At 45.3% G+C, this 20,181-nt stretch overlaps 2 protein-coding genes across 2 annotated transcripts in view; one reads left to right on the top strand and one right to left on the bottom strand.

Annotated features, from left to right (window-relative positions):
- CALD1 (caldesmon 1) overlaps positions 1–3,435 on the top strand; it is a 160,370-nt gene extending 156,935 nt beyond the window's left edge. Inside the window, exons 13-15 of the mRNA XM_054386507.1 lie at positions 1,944–2,021; positions 2,360–2,393; positions 3,407–3,435. Coding sequence (XP_054242482.1) covers positions 1,944–2,021; positions 2,360–2,393; positions 3,407–3,435 — 141 coding nt within the window. The remainder of the gene's footprint in view (positions 1–1,943; positions 2,022–2,359; positions 2,394–3,406) is intronic.
- A 4,482-nt stretch (positions 3,436–7,917) lies between these two features.
- On the bottom strand, positions 7,918–19,906 carry LOC128971546 (aldo-keto reductase family 1 member B7-like). Its single transcript, XM_054387136.1, has 10 exons — positions 19,838–19,906; positions 18,932–19,099; positions 17,726–17,842; positions 16,934–17,011; positions 15,779–15,901; positions 13,177–13,283; positions 12,078–12,159; positions 10,129–10,212; positions 8,283–8,365; positions 7,918–7,960 (listed from the first exon to the last, which is right to left on the bottom strand). Exons 1-10 carry the CDS (start codon positions 19,904–19,906, stop codon positions 7,918–7,920), a joined length of 954 nt encoding a protein of 317 aa, XP_054243111.1.
- Between the last annotated feature and the right edge of the window lie 275 nt (positions 19,907–20,181).

Below are 20,181 nucleotides of genomic sequence, written 5' to 3'. Positions count from 1 at the left end.
TTCTGCTTTCTTTGTCTTTCACTGCTGAACTTGCTTTGTGCAGCACAGAATTAGCTTAAAGCCTTTACCATTTTCAACCCTCTTTGGCTCTAAATTTTGAACAATTCTAGAGCATCTCTTTTGGGTACAAACACCTCTTGCAGAAATCACATTTCCATTCATCATCACTGGGCATTTTTCTATCCCAAGTTAGAAACTTGCTTGTACGGAAAACTCCCAGAACAAGATTCTGGAGACCATGCAGCACTTGACCACTGTTTTAAAACAAGAGTGCTTATGTCCAAAAGTGTTTCAAGAGCCTTTAGTTTGCCAGCCATCAAAATAAGTCCTTAATAAGGTGCATTGCTACTACCTTAGCATATGTCATCTTGGTTTGTAGCCCTGCTTTGTCTCCAAGAGGCAACTTGAAAACTTTGGCGTTTTGCTAAAAGCCTCCACATACACTAATTTTCAGAGAATATTATTAGTTTTTAATGACTTTGCCTTACTTGGTTTTGGTTGTTTGTTGGTGGTTGGTTGGTTGGGGTTTTGTTTGTTTTGGTTTGTGTCTTGTTTTGCTTTGTTTTTTCCTGTCAGGCTAGTGATTGGTATATACTAAGGGCTTAAAGGATGCAATGGAAATTCAAATGGATATGAAGGACTCCCCAGTATTAAATCCTGAAAGCTGTGTTTGAGAATGCAGAGGAGGACCTGTTTTTGTGTTGTATTAGAAGTCATAACCTACTGTGGATTTTTTTTTTCACAGCAGTTTTAATGAAATGTTTTGTTTCTGATCTAAAACAACCAAGGCAAACTACTTTTGAATTTTTCCCTCATAGAAATACTCCTTCTGAAGAAAATCTTTTTCTTCCACACAAATTGAAACTGCTATCTTTAAAAAACCTGATGGTGTGGTGTGGTGAAAGAAGCCTACGCCCAAGGCTATATCCTTAAAGTGGTGGGACATGGCCTACGTGTTCAGCTGGAACACCCTCTCCCCTCTGGAGTGTGGGGGGGAAGGGTGGGAGCCACTCTGTCTGAGTAGACCATCTCCTGGGTCATTTGGGACAATGGCACTCTGACGACATGCCCACTGCCCTTTGTTCACAAGTTATGTTCACATTATATTTGGGTGAAACATCAGTTCATTGGTCAATTGCTCTGTTTAACAAGGATGCTCAAATTGAAACTGCTGTCTTTAAAAGCCCTGATGGTGTGGTAACTTTCCACTGTGCTCCCTAGGATGAAACTAATAAGTTATGGCCAGTCTGTGCAATACTAAACAGGTGCAGCAAGGCTGGGTTTGGGTATGCATGGAGTCATTGATAGACAATTGGTAGACAATTGATAGACAACATAATCCACTGGTGGATGCTACTCAACTTTTCTTATGAGAAAGCTGCATTTAATTTTTTCTCAAAAAACCCAACCCAAACCAAAAAAAATCCCCCACCAAAACCAAAACAAACAAAAGCCAAACAAAAACCCAAACGGAGTGGAACATCTTCCTTAGGAAGAGAGACTGAGGGAGCTGAGGGCTCTGTAGCATGGAGAGGAAGATCCTGAGGGGTGACCTCAATCATGTTGATAAAGATGTGCAGGGTGAGTGCCAAGAGGCTGGAGCCAGGCTCTGCTGGGTGATGCCCAATGACAGCACAAGGGGCAATGGTGGAAGACGAGGCATAGGAAGTTCCATGTGAACATGAGGAAGAATTTTTTTCCCTTTGAGGGTGACAGAACACTGGAACAGGCTGCCCAGGAGGTTTGTGGAGTCTTCCTCCCTGGAGATATTCAAAACCAACCTGGATGCACACCTGTGTGATCTGCTCTAGGTGCTCCTGCTCTGGCAGGGGGGTTGGACTGGATGAGCTTTCGAGGTCTTTTCCAGCCCCTAACAGTCGGTGACTCTGTGAAACCTGAACTAATGCTTGTTTCTATTCTCTGACCTGAATTTCAAAATGCAGGATTTAAAACCAGGAGATGTATCTGGCAAACGCAACCTCTGGGAGAAGCAGTCAGTTGAGAAGTCAGCTGCTTCTAAGGTAACACTTCAGTGTGTTGTTAAAAGGATAATAGCTCCGCGGGAGGCTTTCTGTGGGGAAGGTGCTGCTTGCCTTCCAGCAGTCAGTCAGTTGGAATTAGTTCTTTACAGGTCTTTTGTTCCTAATCTGCCTTTTTATCTGTAAAAGAAAGTACAGTGAGGCACAAAAAGCGATGGGCAGCACTTTTATTTCTACTTGGCAGAGCTTTGTTGTGCATGGAGACCTGTGCTGTACATCTGTCCTTTGCATGGAGTCGTTTTTCAATTTTTTTTGTGTTATAAATAGCTATTTCCCCCCCATATTAATCTTTAATAATGGGGTTTGACTTTTTCAAACAGGTATCAGCTATGGGGAAGAAATCAGAGACTAATGGTAAGTTATTCTACCATTATTCCTGCACATTAAATAGAAATGTTGCTGCATTTTCACATTGGCATATCCATGGCTTACAATGCTACAGCTGCTAATGTTGATGCTCCAAACCATACCTTTTTCCCTTTGCCTTTCAAATGCTCCATTGAAATATCATAAAAGCATGGATGTGAGGCTTTTGCAGCAATGGAAGCTTTCAGTACTGCACAGAATGAGCCTTGCATCTGATCTCACACACTGCCATGGAGTAAGGGTTAAGCCTGATGAAAATTCAGCAGTGTTTGCCAGACAAATCCTTTGGCTGGTTGTGAGTCTCATGTGCAGTCACCCATGTGTGGCTGGGGAGAGTGCTGGGGATATCAGCCCTGATGCTTCTGGATGGGGAGCTCCTGAGCTTTCCTTGAGCTGCTTACTGGGGCTGTCAGAGGTGAGAGGTGTGAGGACAGGCTGAGAGAGTTGGGGTTGTTTAGATTGGAGAGGAGAAGGCTCTGAGGAGACCTTCTTGTGCCCTTCCAGTATCTGAAGGGGGCTACAAGAAAGCTGGGGAGGGACTTTTTAGGGTGTCTGGTGGTGATAGGACTAGGGGGAATGGATCCAAGCTAAAGGAGGGGAGATTTAGATTAGACATTAGGATGAAGTTCTTCACCATGAGGATGGTGAGATACTGGAACATGTTGCCCAAAGAGGTGGTGGAAGTCTCATCCCTGGATGCTTTTAAGGCCATGTTGGATGTGGCTCTGGGCAACCTGATCTGGTGGAAAGTGCCCCTGCCCATAGCAAGGGGGTTGGAACTGGCTGATCCTTGAGGTCCCTTCCAACCCTGACAATTCTGTGAAGTGCTGCTTGTCTTCTCAAAGATGCCACCTCTGAGCAATCCTAGTACAGCACAACAGCATCCAGCTTGTGTCCTGCCTTCTTATCTGCTGTGTGTTGATCTAGAGCCATGCCTCCCCTCTTTTAGGGACAGATTTGGGCTATTTCAAGCCATCTTTAATCTTTTTCTTTCTCAGCAGGTTTGAGACAACTTGAAAAAGAACCATAGAAGGCCACTAAAGAAGCTGGACCACTTGGTTGGGGGGGTGGGGTAGGGAAAGACTTAAAAAAAAAAAAGAAAAAAAAAAAGAAAAAGTGCTAAATTGTTCTTTTTATTTTTATGTTTATTTACCAAAATGTCTTTTTTTTTGCATTATCCCAGTTAAAACCATGTATATTAGCACTGTATTTAATAATCAGTCTAGACATTCATCATCATAGTACTGCCTTTGCACAAGAGCCTTTATTCCTACCAAAACCCATGCTGTGAAACATAGAGACTCTCCTACTGACAGCCAGAGGGAACTATGGCTCTGCAGAGTGATTTCAGCTGGCATAAGAGGTCAACCCAAAACATATGGAAGAAATGGAGTTGCTTTAAGAAAGGTGTGCAGTAAACTTTGGTTGATACAGAAGTCTTTCTTTCTGCACTTTAGATAAAGGCATGGAAGAAATATCTCTAGCTGACAATGTAATATTTTCTGTGAGTTGCCCATGTGATGAGAAATACTGCAGCAATAACCCTGTTTTGTTTGGTTTATTTGAGTTATATATTATTATTATTATTGGGGTTTAAGTATCATTTTTGGTTTCTTTCCCCCCATACTAGTTTAAGTTAAGACCTAAATCTGGATGATTATGTTAGCTGACAGCGGTACTGATGCTTCTCTTTTTGTTGTTGTTAGTGACTAGGAATTGAATGCAATTTAGAGTATCTATACACACACATAGCTTTACAAAGTTTAGCCTGAAGGCACTACTAATGGTAGAATGCTTTAAGTATTATATTTAGTGAGAAACATACATAAGTAGCCGAGATCACAGCTTTTAAAACACAAACACACAAAATAAAGACAAACCCCACACACTTTTCTATAGTTAAGGTTTCATAATTGCCATTAGAGGTATGGTGAGATAAGTATTAAAAAAAAAAAAAAAAGAAGTTTAAATGTCAGTTGCCCAATCCTGGGTAATTCAAAAGAAAGTATAGTTTTTAAAAGAGGGAAAGGTAAGGGTATAGAGGGTCAAAACTAGGACACTTGTATAAAACGTTGTAGTTTAATTTATATAAAACTACCATAATTAAAAAGGACAAAAAAAAACAAAAAAACAAAAAAACAAAAAAAAAAAAAACAAACAAACCAAACCCAAACCCCAAACAAACCAAAAACCTAAACAAACAAAGTTGGAGCTTGTTTCAAATGGCTGCTCACTAAATCTTGCCATCCCTCAGGGCCATACGCTAAGCCCGCCTGAAACCAGGTAAACCTCTCCTTATAGTGCTTCTTTTTAACTCCCTCTCCCTGATATCTTATTTAGGGATATTTTCATTTCTATATGGTAAACACATGGCTAGAAGGCTTTGGGTTGGTTTGACTTGCCATGCCATACAGATTAGCAGTCACATCCTACAGCGTATGGGAGGCATAAACTGAAAGACTGAAGTAGCCCCTGAGCACGCTGCAAACAGCTTTGGTGTACATTGAACTGCCAGGATCCTCCTCTTCACCACTTCCATCTCTGACAGCATCTGACTTCTTGCTAAAGAAGGGTAATGGCATGTATTCAGCCCAAAGATGAACTCCCCTGCTTGGCTGAAACACCTTGTTTCCATGTAGAGATGTACATAATTATCTGTAAGGGGTGGAACTGTGCCTGATGTTGTCTGTGAGCTGTCATGGTTTTTGTTTGGGGGGGGTTTGTAAATGCTCCTCTGAGTCTTTGAAATACATCCAATAGCTGCAATAAAACAAAATTATTTGCTCAAACAATGTATTCTGAAACTGCATCCACAATAAATGGAATATTTCCATCAGCAGCCCCCTGTTTGTTAATGGGTAGGGAGGAACCAGCTCTATCTGGGAGAGGAATCATGGCAAGGCCACAGCTGCGAAGAAGCTCAAAGGATGTCTCCCCTGATGTGCTATCCTATAGAAGACAGCCGTGCCATAAAATCAGCAGCTTTGACCTACATATTCTTGAGAGGAAGTACAAAGTAAATCTCAGTGGTTGTGTCTATCAGTACAAGACGGGAGCTCTGCAGCATTCTGCAGTCTGCATGCTCAGCAAAGCAGGTTTTGACCTAGTGGTACAGTCATCAGCTTCTCTGCTTTGAAAAATGTTTTGTGCGTGAGAGCCGCCCTGTTCCTCCTGTCTGCCTCAGTGGGGTGTGCTTCCAGGCTTGGATGACCATAGGCACTGGTCCTGAGGAGCTCCTGGCTTTCCTGTCATCCTCCTGTCTTCATTTTTGCTCTAACAGCAGCGCAGCACGTAACGCCCTGCTCTGCCCAGGTAATGGTAATCTGAATGAGAGGCTCCCCCAGCCTGCCCAGCCTGCTGCCAGCTCCACAGAAAGCAACAGGATGGCTGCAGCAAGCAAAGCTTTCTGAACTACTATGGGTTGTTGCCTACTTTAACCTGAGAAGAATTTGGATGCTTCTAAGTGTGCCTGTTCTCCTGCCTTGCACTGACCAACTACATTGCTGCATTCACCTGCGAGCTTTGCTGGAATGATGCTTTTCTTTGTTGATGTAGGCGAGTTTCCTTTCCTAGAGATTCCCTTTTCAAATAGCATGGAATTGTGCTGGGCGCAATCTCTTTCACCTTTCTGAACTGATGCAGTCACGGCTCGTCGCCACCAGATGGCGCCACCTGCTGCCTCAATTCGCTTAGGGTAAATCATAGACTGGTCCAGGCCAGAAGGGACCTCCAAAGATCATCCAGTCTGACCCCCCGCAGTCAGTAGGGACATCCCCAGCTAGATCAGGCTGCCCAGGGCCTCGTCCAGCCTCACCTTGAATATGTCAAGGGAAGGGTCGTCAACCACCTCCCTGGGCAACCTGTTCCAGTGTCCCACAACCCTCATAGTAAAAAACTTTTTCCTAACATCCAGTCTGCTCTTCTCCAGCTTAAAGCCATTGCCCCTCATCCTCTCCCTGCAGGCCCTTGCAAACAGTCTCTCTCCATCTTTCTTGTATGCCCCCTTCAGGTACTGGGAGGCTGCAATTAGGTCTCCCTGGAGCCTCCTCTTCTCCAGGCTGAACACCCCCAGCTCCCTCAGCCTGTAACAGAGCTGCTCCAACCCCCTGATCACTCTCATAGCCCTCCTCTGGACCTGCTCCATCAGGTCTATGTCCTTCCTATATTGAGGGCTCCAGACCTGTACACAGCACTCCAGGTGAGGTCTCACCAGAGCAGGGCAAAGTGGCAGAATCCCCTCTCTGGATCTGCTGACAATGCATCTTTTGATGCAGCCCAGGATGTGATTGGCCTTCTGGACAGAACCACAGAATATCCTGGTGGCTGACTCAGCAGCACTGCAAGTTGGAATTTTTTTTTTTTTTTTCATTTCCGACCTGCTTTCCTGCAGCTCACTCAGCATCCTAGCTAGGTTTCCCCTTTGGCAGCTTGCAAAATGCCACAAACCAGCCTTTTTCACCCTTGCCTTTGCTTTGGCCTGGCATTGTCTACTGGAAAAATACTTCAAAGCAATTTTGAGTTGACCTCAGGGTTTGCTTTAGTGTTTTAAAGTTTTTTTTCTATGTTTTCCTTAGATAAAGCCAACCCTTGTCAGGATTGATTGCTCTGAATGCTGCAACAATCAAATTTTGTTTGAGACTTCCAGAGCAAGTGAGGTTGATTGTGTTTGGCTGGGTGGATTCTGGGTGGATGTGTTATCAATACATCTGGTGCTGTCCTCACCTTTTCACTACTAATCACACAAGAGGTCAATTCTTAGGTGTTCAGAGGGAGGGCTACAGCAGGCAAAAGGTACAGCTTTGCTCTTTAGGCTCTAGTTGGAGTACAACTCTGTTTGGTACATAAGCCACTAAGTAGTCTCTATGTTTTGTCCTCATATCAGAGCTTATTTTTATCTATATTAAAAAAAATGAAATAATAGACTTCAGGCATATTTGGATAACTAATTCTACAGAAGAATTTAAGCAGTATGCTGATTAAGCTGATTTATTGATTTATTTTTATAGCTCGTCATTAAGCTTCTGATTTAATCAAACTTTATTCAGAAAAAAAATATATATGTATTTAAAGCATTCACATGCTAAAAATCACAACCAGGTGAAAAAAACAAAGCAGGAAAAGAGAGCATTTCTTGATGGTAACACAGGAATCAGTTTGACCACAGTGAAAAATAATGCATGAAAAAAATATGTAAGTAAGTGACCAGAGGTTTGTTTTTTTTTTTTTTTTATTAAACATGTCTTTAATTAAGGAAGACAAGGGGGAAAAGGAAATGAAGAAACGTTGTCTTGTTTACTGTTAATCAAAACCAGGTTTCTGCTAACCATCTGTACAGAAGGCCCATCCCTCCTGATGCATTCTCAGACCAGCTAGTGGGCTCCTCTTAAAAAGAGGAGGACAAGTGACTGCTCATAATGATTGTCAAGTACAAAAGAAAAAGTCAAGACCAAACTGTGGAGCATGCATCTGATCTGGAAGGACTTACATGGAGCTTTTGCAGAACCCACAGACATCAATAGTCTATTTTGAATGGGTAGTCCTTGTGATTGGCAGCTCTGAGAAGAGAAAGAACTGGTAAGTATTGAAGGAAGTATCTTCAGCAGCATTTGCTTCCCTGCTGCAGTCTCCCTCCCCCACTGCTCAAGTTTTGCTGCTCTGATTAAAGCTCAGCACAGGCCTGTGAGCAAGGACATGCTACACAGAGATGCTGAAAGGGGCATGAACCTTCCTCTTGATGTCTGTTTCAGGACATGTTTCGTCACCTGGGGTCCAGGGATTAAGATAGGAGCTCTGCCTGGGTTTGGCCATGTGTTTTTCCAAGATGAAAATACAGATAGAGATAGATCTAGTGGAAAATAAGGATAACAAGGCACTTACTGAACCACTGGAACTGCCCTCCAGTTCCTGTTGAAGCTGAGGATGACATCCATCTCCTTTTTAGAGAGTTCAAAGTCAAACACCTAGCAGGGAACAAAACAAAGAGTAAAAAAGAGCTCTTTATTAGTTAGGCTCATGAGTTGTTAGCTGCTACAGGCGGTTCCTGCATTTATGACTTAAGGTGGGAATGTCCTGCATCCCCTCTAAACACAGATAAGAAAACCTTATTTTCTCCTAGCAAAAGACCAATGTACCCTTAAAGGGTCCTTTTCTCTCTGGAGTGGTGTTCATTGTGATGTCTTAGAGCTAAATGCAAGCATCACTGCAGTTTGTGTTGTAATGCACAGACAGAAAGCCTAAAGTGTTAAGGATGGGTGCTCAATGTGTCACAAACACTGAAAACAGCAGTGAGGTGCTGCTGGATGTCCAAACAGCAGTGAGGGGCTGCTGGGTGTCCAAACAGCAGTGAGGTGCTTGCTGTGTGTCCAAACAGCAGTGAGGTGCTTGCTGTGTGTCCAAACAGCAGTGAGGTGCTGCTGGGTGTCCAAACAGCAGTGAGGTGCTGCTGGGTGTCCAAACAGCAGTGAGGTGCTTGCTGTGTGTCCAAACAGCAGTGAGGTGCTTGCTGTGTGTCCAAACAGCAGTGAGGTGCTGCTGGGTGTCCAAACAGCAGTGAGGTGCTGCTGGGTGTCCAAATAGTAGTGAGGTGCTGCTGGGTGTCCAAACAGCAGTGAGGTGCTGCTGGGTGTCCAAATAGAAGTGAAGTGCTGCTGTGTGTCCAAACAGCAGTGAGGTGCTGCTGGGTGTCCAAATAGAAGTGAAGTGCTGCTGTGTGTCCAAACAGCAGTGAGGTGCTGCTGGGTGTCCAAATAGAAGTGAAGTGTTGCTGGGTGTCCAAACAGCAGCAACAAAGCTGGTGAAGGCTCTAGAGAATAAGTCTTGTGAGGAGTGGCTGTGGGAACTGAGGTTGTTCAGTCTGGAGAAAATGAGGCTCAAGGAAAACCTGAAAGGAGGGTGTAGTGAGGTGAATGTCAGTCTGTTCTCCAAATGAGAAGTGATAGGACAAGGGGAAATGGCCTCAAGTTTCCCCAGGGGAGGCTTAGCTTTGTCTTTAAAAAAAAAGTTCCTTACCGAAAAGGTTATGAGGCACTGGAACAAACTGCTCAGGGAAGTGGTCATGATCCCTGGAGGTATTTTTAAAACATGTAGATGTAGCACTCGGTGACATGGTTTAGTGGTGGACTTGGCAGTGACAGGTAAAGAGTTGGAATCTATGATCTTTAAGGTCTTTTCTAACCTAAGCAATTCTATGATGCTAAATATTTCTGCTGCAACAGAGAACAACTGGGTACCAACTGCCAATAGTTGTCTCACAGTTAATTGATCATCTAAGAAATCTTGCTGATGGTTCATGGGAGAACTAAGTCCAGAAAGTGTCAGAATGGACTGAAGTTAACATCAAAATATCATCTCAGGTGCCAGGCTTCATGAGCAAACATCCAGTTGAATCTGCCTGACAAAGGGAACTGCAACCTCTAAGAGAGGCATAAACCATAATGGGTCTGGTGTTTACACTTGGTTCCTTTACACCTTAAAGAGGGGCAAGGGTGGACTCCCTTTGCCAGGGCACAGCAGAGCTCACACCACCCTGGTGTAACCCATTTCTCTCCTGGCAGGAATGAAAGGCTTTTCCCTAGCGAACAAGTGCAGATGGTTAGGCAGTGATGAAGCCTAATGTTTAAATCTCTGGCTCTTTTTCCAATGTCTTTTGGAAACATGGAGGAGATAGAGCTGTGGGTGCCTATCCTGTTCAAAAAGGTAGCAGCATTCCCAGGGAAAACTTCACCTTGATGTTCTCCTGCACACGATGTGGTTTGTCAGACTTGGGTATGACAATCACGTCTCTCTGGATAAGAAACCGGATCAAAACCTAGGAAAGGACAAGGAGGAGCATCAGCACAAGAGGAGCAGGACACAAGAAATCTGTTCAAGTACAATGTTGTGTTCCCTCTTACCTTTTTTTTCCCCCTGATTGTACAAAACTGTTTTTTTTTTTTCTTTCTGCAAACATGTTCACCCTTTGGAAGACTCTACCCCTTTGTATACAGCAGTTTGATGTTCCACCATGTGGTGAGCTGAAAATTCCCCCACACCATTAAATTGCCAGACCAGCTCAGCTGGAAGCAAATGAAGCTGTATTTACAAGCAAAACTACAATGGAATGCAATGAATATGTACAAAATATACAATATTTACAGGTATTTACAGTTGATAAAGAGCACAAGAGCCCCCCCTGGCCAAAAAAAACCCAGGGGGGCTAATAGCTTCGCCTTCCCTGCCCACTTCCCTCTACCCTCCTGTACACAAGGGACAAGAGAAAGAGCAGAGAGTTGTTTTTTAGACTTAGCCACAACAAAGCAATGCAGCCAAGGTCAGCAGAAACCAGCAGAAACAAAAGCCAGGGCAGAGGAAGCAAAAAGAGAGAAAGTTAGTTTACCAAACTAATTCCTGTGGAAGATATCTGCCCAATGGGATTGTGCAGAACTTATTATTTTCCTTTTTGCACCCAATAGTAATTTATTTACGTTCTACCACTTGCTGTTCAAGATCTGTGGAAAATATTAAAGGGGCAGCCTAAAACTAGCACACAGCATTTGCTTGCAGTTTACTGACAAACTGTAACTGTTTCTGGCCTCTCCTGTTTCTACCTCCTGGCTTCTCCAGGGTTTGGTTTGTTTTCACTTAGGGTAGGAGGTGGGGAGAGAAGTGATGATGCTTCAAGTTTGTGTTCTATGGCTGCTCAGAGCAGAGGAGTGTAATGAGACTAGAGATGATTTTGGGCTCACAGGGAAGTACCTCACCTAGGTGAAGCTTTTTGAAATCTCTAAAAGAAAAAACATATCTATAGATTGCTTCCCTCCTCCCCTCTACATAGGACTGTTGCATGCAATTCTTACCCTGCTCTGCCTGCCTTCAAACAAACCCACCTTTGAGCATGTGGGTTGGTTTGAAGTGCAGTTTCTGCACACTCATTTGTGTCACTAGCAACTAATTTCATCTAGAGTAATCAAGCAGGTTTCAATGGCTGGGCTTGGTGATCCTCTGAGGGTCTTTTGCAACCTGGATGTTTCTGTGATTCTCTGTGAACAAGAGCAAACAGAGCAAACGAGTGAGTCTGCAAGTTACAGGCTTCATCTGAGGAGTAGCTTAGCTGGAGAAAGGAATAACCAGCTCGCTCGATGATTTGGAAGTAAACTACAGAGGAAAGGATTCTCTGGAGGCAAGCACTTCCTTGGGAGCTGAAGAAATTTCCCTGTGGGAAAGAACCCTGAGGTAGGCAGGCACTTAACACTACTGATCGGCCCAATCCCAAAACTCAGCACTGAAGAGCTCTTAGAAAATACAGAAATCACAGAAACATTCAGCTTGGAAAAGACCCTCAAGATCACCAAGGCCAACCCAGAACCCTACTCTACAAGGTTCACCCCTAAACCATATCCCCAAGCACCACATCCAAACCACCTTTAAATACATCCAGGGTTGGGGACTCCACCACCTCCCTGGGCAGCACATTCCAATGCCTGACCACTCTTGCTGGGAAAACAATCCCTCCTAATGCCCAGGAATGCCTGGTAACTCTGAATGCTGACAAGAACTAGGGGAATACACAGAGTCCAGTGCAGCTCAGCCCTGTTGCAGTGGATCCCCAGAGAAGGCAGCATCTGCTAAGACTGGCCATCAGCTTGGGACAAGGTGTGAGGAGGAGGAATAGTTTGCCCTAACAATCCCACTTACCTGGGCAGGGGATTTCTTATGTTTAGCTGCAATCTCTTTAATTTTGGGATCTTCCAGCAGTGTAGGTTCCCCTGGTTTGGCCCTATTAAAAACAAAACCAGCAACAACAATATAAAGCAGGATATTGATGGTAGAAAGATATTAGCTTCACTGCAGGAAGCCTGATGCTTTGTGTGACATAATCTGCAGCATTTCTCTCATAACCCCTGCATTAGTTACAAAGATTCAAGTGGCAAAATGCATTGGGACCAGAGGGACTTGGACAAGCTGCAGAGGTGGGCACAGGTGAACCTCAGGAAGTTCAACAAGAGCAAGTGCAGGGTTCTGCACCTGGGCTGGAACAATCCTCACTATCAATACAGACTGGGGGATGAGGTGATAGAAAGCAGCCCTGAGGAAAAGGACTTGGGGGTGCTGATGGATGAGAAGCTGGACAGGAGCAGGCAGTGTGAGCTTGCAGCACAGAAGGTAAATCACATCCTGGGCAGCATCAAAAGATGTGTGGCCAGCAGATCCAGAGAGGGGATTCTGCTGCTTTGCTCTGATGAGACCTCACCTGGAGTACTGTGTACAGGTCTGGAGCCCTCAATATAGGAAGGACATGGACCTGATGGAGAGGGTCCAGAGGAGGATCACAAAAATGATCAGTGGGTTGGTGCACCTCTGCTATGAGGACAGGCTGAGGGAGCTGGGGGTGTTCAGTCTGGAGAAGAGAAGGCTCTGGGGAGACCTAATAGCAACCTTCCAGTACCTGAAGGGGGCTACAAGAAGGATGGAGAGAGACTGTTTGAAAAGAATGAGGGGCAATGGCTTCAAACTAGGGAAGAGCAGATTTAGATTGGATAATCAGGAAGAAGTTGTTCACCATGAGGGTGGTGGAACACTGGAACAGGTTGCCCAGGGAGGTGGTTGAGGCCCCTTCCCTTGACATATTCAAGGTGAGGCTCAATGAGGCTCTGGGCAACCTGATCTAGTTGGGGATGTCCCTGCTGACTGCAGGGAGGTCAGATTGGATGAGCTTTGGAGGTCCCTTCTGGCCTGGACCACTCCATGATTCTATGACAGGTTTGTGTTCGCAAAGGCTGCGAGGCTTTCTTACCATGGGCGGTTAGGAGAGCCAAGGGGGCTGAAAGCAGTCACAACAATCCCTTTGGATTTACAGTACTTGATGAGTTTTTCCTGGGTGAGGTACGGATGGCATTCGATCTGCAATCACAGAAACGTGGTGGTTGATCCAGAGGCAGACTGCACTGGGCTCCAGAACCTTTTAATTCCTCTTGGTTCACAGAGAATGTGAAGAAAAGACTCCTGATGCCATGAGATTAAAATCTATTTTATCAAAAAGTTGTTAAAGGTCACAGCAATCCAGAGGCCTAGCACAGAGGACAGGGCTGCCTCCTGCGACATATTGCACAAAGACAGTAAGGCAGAAAATGCTGTCTCAGAAACTGGGGGAATCAGTCTTCCTGGACTACTGCAGAGCAGGACTGCATCTTTAGAGGGGCAGCTCAGAATGCCTGAAGTTTAGGTTTTGCTCTGAGCCACCCAAACTCTCCTCTCCTTGAGGAGTCTACCTAATTCCTGAAGAAGCCTGGAGAAATGAGTTTCCTTAGGTTAGCTCAGATCATGTTGTGACCAGACATTCAAGGCAAGACATCCTTTAACTGGAAACAGCAGGAGGGATGGGTGCTGGTCAACTTGCCACAAGCCAGAGCCTGACCACAGGGCTACATCTACACTGCATAATGTGGCACCAGGATACCAGCACCAGAACAAGAGGACACAGCCTCAAGCTGTGCCAGGGGAGGTTTAGGCTTGAGGTGAGAAGAAAGTTCTTAATGGAGAGAGTTGTTAGATGTTGGAATGTGCTGCCCAGGGAGGTGGTGGAGTCACCAATCCCTGCAGGTGTTCAAGAGGGGATTGGATGTGGCACTTGGTGCCATGGTTTAGTAGTCATGAGGTCTTGGGTGACAGGTTGGACTTTGATGATCCTTGAGGTCTTTTCCAACCTTATTGATTCTGTGATTCTATGATCTAGATGTTTCTAAATGCTATGGCTTTGCTGCCAGGCATGGTGCCATAAAATCCATGTGCAGTAGTTTATTTAGTCCTGAGCTAGACTAGACAGCTACTGGAAGCACAGTGTATGGCACAGGTACCCCCATGGAGAAACAAAGTGGAGTCAAAGCCTGAAGTTCTTTAATCTGTTGAAGTTGGTGCTGCTTTTAAGGTGGAGGTAGTTAGGTCCATCCCCACCAGAACTTTATAATCCTCTATGAAATCTTCCCAAGTCCTGTGACCCACTTGTGCTAGCCCAGCTCAGCACCACAGCACCTTGCCCACACAGGATCCAATCTAGAGATTTCCCTGGTCATTCCCTAACCAGCAGAGACAGGCATTCAGCACGCTCAGCTGAGCACAAAGAAGTCACACATGGACCAAAGCCAGAAGGTCCTGATGCATCTACTGTCCTGTGATTTCATTCATGAAGAACATGGGAAGAAATTTCTTGCTCTCAAATTACACAGGTCAACCCTCCTTTTGATAATGCAGTTTAGTGAAATGGTTTATGTTGGAAAATAGGTACAGTGAATGAATTAGAGCATTTCTCTCCATTCTCATGTCTCATTCCCATGTCTGTGGGGTAGCTTGCAATGGAGCTTTAGCTGGTTATCCCAGAGCTGGCAGAAATGGAAAAGTGGCAACTTGGGCTGTGATATCCAAGTCCAAGCAGTTCCTGAAAGCATGAAAGAGGACCTGTAGCAGAAAGTTGCAAGGTCCTAGACAAGGTAATAGATATCTTCACTGTTTTCTAGTGTCTAAAAATGCAATCACAGAATTATTCAGGCTGGAAAAGACCTCTGAGATCATCCAGCCTATGACCTAACACCATGACATCAGCTAAACCATGCCACCAAGTGCCACATCCAAGCTCTCCTTAAAGACCTTCAGGGATGGTGACTCCACCACCTCCCTGGGCAGTCCATCCCAGTGTCTAATTCCCCTTTCTGCAAGGAAGTGCTTCTTAATATCTAACCTAAACTTCCCCTGGCACAGCTTCAGGCCATGCCCTCTGGTCTTGTCACAAGTTGCCTGGGAGAAGAGCCCACCTGTCTAGAATTTCCCTTCAGGCACTTGTAGAGTGTGATAAGGTCCCCCCTGAGTCTCCTCTTCTGCAGGCTGAACACCCCCAGCTCCTTCAGCCTCTCCTCATCAGCCTTTCCCTCCAGTCCCTTCCCCCGTCTCATTGCTCTCCTCTGGACCTACTCCAGCACCTCAGTATTGTTCCCGAAGTGAGGAGCCCAGAGCTGCACACAGTGCTCGAGGTGAGGTCTCACCAGTGCTGAGCACAGGGACAGAGTTCCATCCCTAGTGCTGCTAGCCACACTGTTCCTCCTCTGTTTCATATTACTGTGATATGCATAATCCACATTGCTTTGTGTGATTCTGCTTAAATCTCCACTGCATTATACAGACACAGGTCTATAAAATTTTTTTCTATTGAGATCCTTGTTGGTTAAAACCCATCAAGACTGACACCATACTGCAGTCTTTCAGAGAACCAGAGACTCCTAGTACTTTGCAAGATCTTTCCATGGCACCAAAGCTATTTAAAAGTCAGTTTTAGAGCTGAAGTGTAGCATGAATATGTTTAGGAATATTCCAGGGTTAGCTGACATTAGTAGAAATAACTATCTTACCTGATTATTGACTGGTTTGTACTTCAGTCCTGGTTTGTTCAGGAGTCTTTCAATCTGCTCATGGTTAAAGTTGGAGATACCAATGGCTTTTACCAGACCATAGTCCACCAGCTCTTCCATGGCCTAAAGAGTAAGGACAACCAATCTGTGTTATTAAGGTGGTACTACTGTCAAATACACGATTTTATTTCCCTAAAGCTAGTGATAAGCCAAAAAAACAACTAACACTAGGTGTAAAAAAAAAAACCCCAAAACCAGTATCTCAAATAATAACAAAAAAAGGACATCTTTGCAACTTGTATTACCTGTATAGAATAATAGAACCATAGAATGGTTTGGGTTGAAAGGGTCATCTAGTCACCCTTTGCAGTCAGCAGGGACATCCTCATCTAGATCAGGATGCCCAGAGCCCTGCTGAGCCTCACCTTGAACATCTCCAGGGTGAGGAGCTTTTATTCCATTGTAGATGGGAAATTAATACAAGAAGCATGGCTTGCCCAACCCTTTTGTAGTTGGAAGCAAAATTCTTTTTGCTTTGGGCTCTCTGGGGGTCATTTTACCAGAGCTAAAAAGGTAAGGAAGACTCCTCCACTTCCTCCCTTGCTTGCACACTACCTCTGAGTTGACAGAACACAGCCAGGAGGGTGTTGGCTTAAACTCCTTTGCTTCAAAATTCTTCCCTGCAATTGCTATTGTAGAGCAAATTATTATAATTCCCAGAGCTGCAGCAGCAGAGAGGTGGTGATAGCAAGAGCAGCCCATGAATCCTCTCAGTCCACAAGGACAGGAGGGTTGCAGGGCAGCCCCTGATGCTGAAGGCTAACACTGAGAAGCGTGAGAATCCCCTCTGTGCGTGACACATGAAGGGAATTAACTGCCATGCTTCACTTCTAGCACTGTGTGCATTCAAATATTACTTTAGTGTCAGCATCTACAGTGCTGATAGCTTTCTCCTCTTTGGTCCTAATAACTAAGGCACCCCTCTTGCTCCTCAGAACAAGAGGTAGCTGCAGCTTTGCTCATTCAGGCCACAGAGAACAGTTTTGTGTGACTGTGCTCTGTAACTCAAACTATCCCTTTAATTCCATTGTGCATGCAGGCCTCTGCTCCAGCTTTCTTACTGACACCTACTTTAAAGAGCAAGCATGAGCTTACCTCCCATGTGTCCAGAAAATCTGTGTCACTGGGGATGATCATACCCTTGTCATCCGCAGGAAGCAGCTCCTCGCCGGCCTGTTGTTGCGAGGCAGATAGCACATACACTTACTGGTAGAGTTGTGTGTTCCGCTCTTTGCTAGGCACTTCTGACTGCAGGTTAGCACAGGTTGTTTAAACCTATCACTTAACTAAAAATGGTGCATTTTCACCAGTGTTCTCCTCTGGCTGTGGGCTGTGTCTCCTACAGATCAACTGCTGCGTACAGAGTGGGGGTAAGTAGTGGTTGTGTAACTCAGGCAGACCTAGAGACAAAGGAACAGAAACTGCCTTCCCTTTATTCCAGAGTTTCTGTTTATTTTACACAGGTGTGGCCTGGGGAAAGAAGCAGCACATTGTGGGTTTTTTGCATTGTGATTCATTTTTCACTGCTGGTTACTCCAGGTCAAGCCAACATCTCCAAACTCTGACATGTTCAGACTGTTCTGGTGCCACAATCTCAAACTGCACCATCCTGTGTTGAGTTCAGTTTCCATCAATATCCATGGGGTTCATCAGTAGTGCTCACACCTAGGACTACCTTGCTGCAAAAGGTCTGCAAAGCCAAACCTACATGGAAAGCATAGCACTGCTTAATTGGTGACTGAATGCTGGCTGCTGTCAGGTGCAGGAGAGAACCAAACCAACCATAGCATATCCCCAGCTGCATAATGAAGATGGTCACAGTATAGCAGAGAGAATGCACCATGTTTCTAGCCAGGGAAGGGTAAGAGGGATGTAGAGCAGCAGTACCTTGAATCCCATAGGGTAATGCATCAAGTAAAGGTCAAGGTAGTCCAGTTGCAGGGCAGCAAGGCTCTTCTTGCATGCTGCCTTAACCATGGACTTCTCATGAAAGGTGTTCCACAGCTGTAGGAAGAAACCAAGCCTGACCATGACTGTACAGCTCAGGGGACAGAAGCTTCCCCCTTGATGGTCTGGAAGGACAACTCCTTCCCCACCTGCTCAGTGCATGCTGAAGAAAAGAATGCCAGCACTTTAATGGTAAGGTAGGACAAACATATCACAGTGTGTGAAGGTGGACAGCCTGTATTCCTGCTTGTGAAAAGGGCTTCTCAGAAGTAAACATAACACTCTTTCAGCCGTACTTCATACAGCAAAGCTTGTTAGTGATAGAATTAAATTTTTTCAGCCTGCATTTTGAGTCCGTAGCCCCCCATAGTTACCCAACCCTTCCATCCTCTTAAACTGGCCACACTGAGAACTGTTGTCCAGTTTATTTCATTTCTGAAATGAAGATTCAAGTTGTTTAAATAAGAGAATTTCAAGTATTAGTCAAATTAAAACTTGCTCTTTAACCAAAAAAAAAAAAAAAAAAAAAAAAAAGTATGTGGAACAGCTCAGTTAAACTCAAAGCTTTCTGGATTTGCTGGCAAAAAATGACAAGTCATAAGTTTTAGTTGAAATAGTCCTTTTTTTTTTTCTTTTTGGTAAAGAGCATTGCTGATACAAGTGAATGATGTAAAGAAATGGAGTAAATATATGTACTATACTTAAGACTGAAGTCCTCTACTTTCCTTTTCCCTTTCAGGCTTACATTTTGCACAGGACACCACTTTTAAGTGTCTTGCACACCAGTAACTAGCATAGCACTTTTGAATTTGGACATTCATCTTGTCTTCCTTTTTTCTTGAGATTTTTTTTTCCCCTGATCCTGATTTTTCCTGAAGGTGCATGCAAATGAACCTTCATTAAGTCACTTAATGCGTGCAAGGAAGTTCTTAGATCAGCAACAGCCACGCTATCCTCTCTATGTTGTGAGTGATTCCTGATAAAGCTCAGTCCAAATTACAAGTAAAGGATGCAATCTGTAGCACACAAGACAGCCATGAAGTGAATGATAAAGAAGGGAATATGTCCTCCTCTCACTCTATAGCTGGAACAACTTTTTCTCTCTGAGAAAAAGCTAAATGCCCCAATAATCCTGCATCCTTGTACCTTAGTGACAATGAAGAGGTCTTCCCGTTTCACAGCCCCCTCCTTGATCTTCTGCTGGACTGCATTCCCTATTTCATCTTCGTTCTGGTAGAAGTAGGCACAGTCAAAGAGACGGTAGCCTGCATCAATAGCATACTTCACCACCTCTTCCACCTTTCCTGGAGGAGCCTGAAAGCAAACACAATCAAAGCATGAACACTTGCTGCTGTGACAGCTCCACGAAGACCCCGTTTTCAGCTGCTGCGGGGGTTTCCTTGTCCTGAGCTCCAACTTTCGAGTCAGAGAGCATTTTGGTAGGGCAAGTGCAGAAAGCAGTTAATGTCTGCAAGACATTTTGACTCTTCCATTTCCAGCAGCGTAGTGCCCGGCATCATTTCCCCTCATTTGTTGCCGGTGTCGCCCAATAAGTTTCTTCACTTTACTTTCCCCAAGCCCTTCCGCATAACGGCAGTTTGGCGGCGCAGGGCTCTTGGCAGACGGTGACCGCACCCCGGGGCTGCGAGCCGTCTGCTCCGGGCCAGGCAACCTTCGGCGCAGTTTACTTCTGTCTCTTTTGTGTTACTTTAGTCTTCCGCTCCCCCTCCTCTTTCTCTTGCCTCTCTCCTTTTTCAGCACTTGTTTTAGGGGATTTTGTCTATTTTTCTTTGCTTGTTTTTGCTCCCGGAACCCTCCGCGTCTCGCCCCGCCGCCGCCTGGCAGCGCTCCCGGTTACACAAGCGGCCACGATGCCCCATGGAGGGCGCTGCGAGCGGGCGGCGAGACCGACGCCGTCCACGGCTCCCCATGCAAGAACGCGATTCCACGGCAGCGGGCACCCCGCGTTTGGTCGCCGGCCTCTTTTATTTCTGTTCGTCCTCCTCACACACACACACACGCACGCATCACCCCACGACCCTCCCCGCGTACCTGCCAAGTGCCTAGCCCCAGCATGGGCATCTTCATCTTGTTGCTAAGCTCTACGCAGGGGCTCGCCATGGTGTCCGCGGGTGCCTGTCTGTCTGTCTGTCTGTCTGTCTGTCTGTCTGTCTCTCTGCCTGTCTGTCTGTCTGTGCTTGCCCACCGCGGTTCGAAGGAGTTATAAAGGCGCGGAGCCGACCCACCTTGGTCCACGCCCGTCCGTGTCCTATCCCCGTTCTTCTCGCCGGTCCCGTCCCCGTGCCCTGTCCTTCCCCGCCTCCGCTGGAGTTTCCTTAGATGTGAGGCACAGGATGCTCCCCATTTGGAGGTTTTGGTCGACTACAGAAGCCTGA

Source organism: Indicator indicator, chromosome 14 (genome assembly GCF_027791375.1).
Source record: "Indicator indicator isolate 239-I01 chromosome 14, UM_Iind_1.1, whole genome shotgun sequence".
NCBI classification, from domain to species: domain Eukaryota; kingdom Metazoa; phylum Chordata; class Aves; order Piciformes; family Indicatoridae; genus Indicator; species Indicator indicator.
This window is presented reverse-complemented; position numbering and strand designations above follow the sequence as displayed.